The 6500-nt window shown below is 35.1% G+C and overlaps 1 protein-coding gene across 3 annotated transcripts; it reads left to right on the forward strand.

Annotated features, from left to right (window-relative positions):
• LOC109234134 (ribonuclease 3-like protein 3) lies at positions 1259-6237 on the forward strand. 3 transcript variants are annotated; one of them, XM_019399997.1, is made up of 5 exons: positions 1259-1466; positions 2559-2659; positions 3356-3744; positions 4582-4728; positions 5817-6237. In XM_019399997.1, the coding sequence occupies exons 2-5, from the start codon at positions 2650-2652 to the stop codon at positions 6096-6098; spliced, it is 828 nt and encodes a 275-aa protein (XP_019255542.1). In that variant the 5' UTR covers positions 1259-1466; positions 2559-2649; the 3' UTR covers positions 6099-6237. The 3 variants fall into 3 exon arrangements, with proteins under 3 accessions (XP_019255542.1, XP_019255543.1, XP_019255541.1); XM_019399998.1 differs by having other exon boundaries at positions 2599-2659; XM_019399996.1 differs by lacking the exon at positions 2559-2659 and having other exon boundaries at positions 1260-1466.

The raw sequence follows: 6500 nt of genomic DNA on the forward strand, positions 1-6500 counted from the left end.
TTCTCATTCACTTTATTGGCCACTACGTCGTCTCTTGGGTATATACTCCCTTCGTTTTAATTTATGTGAACCATTTGACTGAGCACGGAGTTTAAGAAAAGAGAGAAACTTTTGAACTTGTGGTGTAAGATGAGGTACATATATTTTGTGTGGTTATAAATCATTGCATAAAGGTAAATTATTTCCAAATAGAGAAAATGGGTCATTCTTTTTGGCACGAACTAAGAAAGAAATAGGTTTACATAAATTGAAACGGAGGGAGTAGTATATTTTTTTCACAACCTTCTTTTAAAAAAAAGTGTATTTTATCTTTTGATTATATTTACTATACTTTCCTAGTTTAAGAGCTAAAAAAGTTGTTTTAATCATTAACAACATTATTTTACTTAAACATGTTGTTTTAATCATTATTAACATTCTTTTAGTAAAATAAATATTCTTCACCAACTAAACACTAAAATAAGTAAGAACTTATTTTCCTAAAAATTATTTTTTAAAATCCGTAATAAAACATTTTCATTCATCACCAAACACACCCGAAAATAATACTTGACGAAAGAGAAAAAAGAAAGAAAAGGAAATTGTAAGCAAAACAATTGTTTTTCTCTTTTCACATTTACACTCTGTTTGGATGATCGTTCCCCGTCGTTTATAATGTATTGTATTGTATTGTATCGTATCGTTTTATAAATACAATGTTTGGATAAATTGTATTGTTTGTTATTGTTAAATAATATTTTACTGTTTGATTTGACTGTATTGTGCTGTACTATAACTGATAAGTTTACTACAATATATTAAATTTGTCAAAAATTATGTATAAAAATAATTTAAAAAAATAAAATAGAAGAAGGCAAAACACCATAACAAAGGAGAGAGACAGAAGAAGGCAAAACAAAGGAGCATGGCTAATTAGAATTGAATTAAAAGCAAATTAGGAAAAAAAAAAATAGAAGGCGGCAACACACCTTTAATGTTGGCGGCAAGTTTTGGAAATAATAATGTAGGTTATAGGTTGGAGATTTCGAGTTAAAATAGAAAAAAGTTAAAAGGTAAAATAGAATTGTGGAATAATAAGTTAGCCATAATTGGAAAGAAAAATAGAAAACAATTCCACCACACTAAATCCATTGTTTCGAATTGGTTGAATTTAACAATGCAATACAATCAATTTTAATAAATAAACAAATATTATTTTGTAATAACAAAACAATGACGGGGAACAACCATCCAAACAAGCTGTAAATTTATAAAGAGAACTAAAAGGCTCAAGCTTGAACTTCTTCAACCAGATAGTTAAATTGCTACCATTCCAGTCTACCGCGTGGAAGCGGGAAGGAAACGAAGGGAAGAAATGGCTCAAAGAACAAATCAGTAGATGCTCTAATTACAAATGGGATCTTGGTTACGTTCCTTTTTCACTCCAGCCGTGAATTGGGTCTCCGTTCATAACCTCCAAAAATACGGTTAGCCAATTCTAATCTGTGTTTCCTTTTTTTTTTTTAATCGAATATGCATAGAGATTTTTGTCTGTCTTTTAAAATGTATATATGAGCTTAAAGATTGAATCTTTTAATTGACGGGCAGGTTTACTGTTTCTTGTTTGATTAATGGGCGTCTATGGATTTAGGGAGCTATATGGAAAGTAAATTGAAAAATTAGAATTTGGTTCAAAGTTCTTTGGATGAAAAGCAATATTTGAATGCAATTGTTTCCAGTGCTGAAATGTAACTTTGCAAGCTGAACCAATCTATAACTGGAATTTTTTTTGGTTGACGGTGGTGCTAAGGCCAGCTTACACGCGCCTCGACTGACCACAAGCACAGTTGTAGCTATAATCCGTATTTTGAACTGTCATGAAACAATGACTTATATTCATATATTTAGTTTTTGTACTAGAAGTGTTTGCAGCACTTAGACAATTTGAAGTAATTTACCTTATCAAAAAAAAAAAAAAAAAAGACAATTTGAAGTAATTTGATTAAGCAGAATGTGAAGGAGCTATGCAGATGTTCTGTTATTTGTGCTTTGGGTGTCACAGTTCGTAAATTACATGGTATGATGGGTTTGTGGAGCTCCAACTTCTTCAAAGTATTAAGTAGAGCAGAAAGGTAAAAATGATATGTGTATTATGGCTATGGTTTCAGTGCACGACTTAAGTTATCTCATCAGTCTCTGTGCTGTAGGTTACTGTCTTTGACTCTTTGTCGATGTCTTTAGGAAGGGAAGGATGTTACTATAAATTACAAGTTGCAACTATAGGTTTTCAAGTAGTTAGTTCCGTCATCTGTTGGCTTTTGTTTAGCATGGCATGAGCTTTACAAATTTCTACATTTACTAGTTTATGCTATAATCTATTACTATTAGTTTTACCAAATAATTTTCTTAATATAAGAAGAAAAGTTAGAGATAGAAAATAGTATTGTTGCAAAGTTAGAGATAGAAAATACAGTATTGTTATGTTGAACTGGCAATTACTTGTAGTTTGGGCATCTCAGGAGGCCCAAACTCTAAAAAATGGTTTTGATTCTAATCAGTTGCTACTGATGTACTAGTAGTATCAGAATGACTCTTCAACCTGATGACATTCTTCAACAGACAAGTTAAATGCAGTCAAAAAAGTAGGCACCTGATACATGTGAAGAAACAATGAGCTATGGTATGACATTCTCCTAAAATCTGACTTCTCATTTTGCTGGAATGCAATAAATATTGCATCAACTAGGTTGGGATTGAGGTGTAGGTGCTGTCGCTGTTGTGATTGCTGTTGCAGCTGAGGAGGTTTTATAACATCAAGTGTCTGTCAACTGTCTTTATCTTATCCTGCTGCTTTACTTTATGATGATAGATCTTTTCACCTTTGTGGCGGAAATCAGAAGTCCAAGCAATTGTGCTTTACTTATATTCTTATTGACATAAATACTTCCAGTAATAAACTCAAATCTCTGCAGTTAGGTGACCTTCTATTTAAAATTGACAAAACTGAGACAGTTATCTGCATGAGCCAAAGAAAAGCAGCTATTTACCAAATTCAAGATCCACGTAACTTCTGGTGAACTTCTCTTTTACAAACACTCCTACGCCACAGCTCTTGGAAGCACTGTCTCACCTCCCCATAAAGTCTCCTTTTAGGTACGGATAGGCTTGAAAAGTTAGCGGCTTTTCAGGCAGTAGAATGTGGGAATAAAGAAATACCTAGCAACAATCGTCCCGCTTAGGATTTTATTTCTTCCAGTTGATTTTATATTTACGCTAGTGAAATTGTTCTGCTGGACTTAATGCAATAGACATTTTATGACATTTAATATTGGCTACAGTCATAGCTCTTTTTTGACTCTAGCTGCTACTTTTATAGGGGCTATTTTGAATAGCTTCCTACCAGGCATCCTGGCAAACGAGGAGGCAACAAAAAGGTCATTGCAAGATGCCACATTACAAAATGTTGAAGAAGTACAAAAAATCATAGGGTACCACTTTAATGATCAGAATTTACTGTGGCAAGCTTTTACACACCCGTCGTATGACAAGGACTGTATATCTTATGAGCGGCTCGAGTATGTGGGTGACTCGGTTCTTAACCTTATGATAACAAAACAACAGTTTTCCAAGTATCCAAATCTTCCACCTGGGTTGTTGTCACCTCTACGTGCAGCAAATGTTGACACGGAGAAGCTTGCACGTGTTGCTGTTAAGCATAGCTTCCACAAGTATTTACGGCATGGAAGGCCTATCCTTACACGACGAGTAAGTGAGCTTACTAATTAAGGGCATTCGCTTTCTTCTTTTCCCCAAACCCCACAGTGCGGGATAATACTGATTATGATGTTGTTGTTGGCTTTCTTCTTTTCACTTCAAGATCTTTATCTTTGACCAAACCAACAGGTTGCTACTAACCCAATCTGGAGCAATATGAAGGCTCGTGCCACTGTGAGCCATACCTATAGCACCTTAGTCACAATAATTCACTGCACGATCAGCGGAGTGCCTGTATTTGTGCTTCTGACCAAGCAAAGATGCATGCCAAGAGCTGCTTAATATAATGTATCCATGACCCCCATACCCTAGTTTACCTGGTTCCTTTGTCTAGTTGAATATTATAGAAATGGAGTAATGTAGTAAATCAATGTAATTAATTTCCTGATTGGCTTCTCCTATACTACAGGTTAGATGGTTTTCGTTTGAACTACTACTCTACTCTTCACTTCCTTTTAGAGAACCCTCCTCGTCCGAGCTCCGCAATCAAAACCTTGGGTGGAAAAAAGGTCATGGAAGAAAGCAAAACCAACAGTTAATGGAATAAGGAGAAAGATTTAACATAGTTGACCTTAGATTCTTTAAAGAGGACTACATTCAAGTTGTGTCTAATACTTCTTCAATTCTGTTTCCACCCTGACTGTGTTTATCGAAAATATCTGTTAACCTTTGCGAATAAGATGGATGGGAAAGTCTCACTTTACTTCCTTTGACTTTTCTCACTTTACTGATCTTTTACTGCTTTACCTTTTTCTTAGTGTTTCATTTTCAGATTTTGTATGTGCCCCTTATCTTCTTCCAATTGACAAAAGTTATCTTTAATCACAGATTCAATCATTTATAAATGCTCTTCCAGAGTATCCCTTGCATTCTCATGGATTGATAAATGCTCCGAAGGTGCTTGCTGATGTTGTTGAATCAACAATAGGAGCAGTATTTATTGATAGCGATTCCTCAATTGACATTACCTGGGAGGTGTGCTCTCTTTCCCCCCTCAAATTCCTCATTTTAAGAGCATTAGCCGTACATGTACCTCTTCATATGTGAAGGTTTTGATCACAATTCTTTTAAATGTCTTGTAATTCTTATAGCTTTTAGGTTGCTAGGAGCTAAGGTTCCTACATGAACTTCCCACCCCGCCCCCTATCCCCCCAAAAGAAAAGTGTAAATAAAGAAAGAAAAGAAACGAAAAAAGCGAACCAGCAAAAGAAAAGGAAAGAGGAGTACCTTTTCCTTTAGCTAAATTTTACATGTTGTAGCAGGGAAGTCCACTTAGAGCCAATGCAAATGCTAGGTTTAGCTTTGGCTTCCCTTTCTAGCCCGCTATCACCTCAAACATGGCTACAAGGCATGCACACTTTGTGAATTTATGGCATATAAATTTTGTTAACTTTAGAATAAAGAAGGAAACAGGGCTCTTCCGCTGAAGACATCTAATGAATTAGTCATACCACCAAGTGTGGATAAGTTATATATTATATTAGAACCTTATGACTCTGAAATTCATGAGAAACCTTGTATGAATCTCTGTGATTGGATGCTGAAGTAATGCCATTTATGTCACAGAAAATATCGGAAAAAGAGAAATATTTGAGAATTTGACGAGCTTGTGTGCTCAATGTCTTTACTTTAAGTTCTATATCCACATGGTCCCATGTAATGAGAATATACAAATAGGAGGTGGCATTGAGAGGGACAAAGATACTTAAAGGGGTCGTTTGGTTACTCGGATAAGGATATTAATCCCAGTGTAAAATTTGGGATTATAGTTATCCCATGTTTGGTTGTGGGTATGAATTTATATCAAAATAGTGGTATTAATTATCCCATATAAGAGGTGGATAGATAATCTCATGGGATATCCCAGAACTGAACGAAACAACCCCTAAGTAGATAAAGAATGTCATTTTGACTAATAAGAAGATTAGCATGTGAAGGTTAACTTATTTAACTTCTGTCTTGTGCTTTATTCTTGATTGGGGCTCAAAATGCGTTACTTGGACAGTATTCTTCTCTTTCGTTGCCTCTAATGCATACTGCTTTTGATTTTGTATGGCCTGTAGGTAGCGAAGACTCTATTAGAGCCCATAATTACACCGGAAATGCTTCAAACAAATCCAGTGAAGAAGCTCCATGAGACCTGTCAGAAGCATAAACTTAAAGTTCGGGTAGTCGATATGTGGTCACATGATGGGAGTTTTGAAGTTTTTATTGACAATCAACTAAGGGGAAAAGGCATGTGCCATGTAAAGAAAGAAATTGCATTGAACAGAGCAGCAAACAAGGCATATAATGAAGTTATTAATATGCTTAGTGTTGGCAATATGAAGATAGCTAATAGCTAATAATCTGGGCTTAGAAATAGAACTATTTCTCTCTATTTTGTTCTTATTGCTCATCTACAACTTTGGGTTTCCAAAGTTGAAATACAGACTCACCAATGAGTTTTTGGTAATGAAAGAATATTTGAAATTTCTCTGTGGAGCACAGTGACTCATCTTAACGTGAGTTAACTTCTATACACTGATAGCAGAGGCGTATTCAAGATTTCAAGAGCATGGGTGCACTATGAGCACCATAAACTTGAGTTTTTGAGAGGGTGGCTGAGAGATGTATTTTTGATTTAGGAATTTTAAAAGTTGAAACAAAGACTAAAGAAAGGAAGGGGAAAAAAGAAAAAAGAAAACGTGTAACTAGGGGTGTTCATGGTTCGGTTTGGATTGGTTTTTCCCTAAAAAGAAACCAAA

The sequence above is a fragment of the Nicotiana attenuata genome, chromosome 11 (assembly GCF_001879085.1).
Source record: "Nicotiana attenuata strain UT chromosome 11, NIATTr2, whole genome shotgun sequence".
NCBI classification, from domain to species: Eukaryota; Viridiplantae; Streptophyta; class Magnoliopsida; order Solanales; family Solanaceae; genus Nicotiana; species Nicotiana attenuata.

Excerpts from the sequence above, each read along its gene's own strand:
- LOC109234134 (XM_019399996.1), top strand. The coding sequence starts at position 1,394 with ATGGGATCTTGGTTACGTTCCTTTTTCACTCCAGCCGTGAATTGGGTC. Across the intron at positions 3,745-4,581 it reads GGCCTATCCTTACACGACGA|ATTCAATCATTTATAAATGC; the intron begins GTAAGTGAGCTT and ends CTTTAATCACAG. Across the intron at positions 4,729-5,816 it reads CAATTGACATTACCTGGGAG|GTAGCGAAGACTCTATTAGA; the intron begins GTGTGCTCTCTT and ends TATGGCCTGTAG.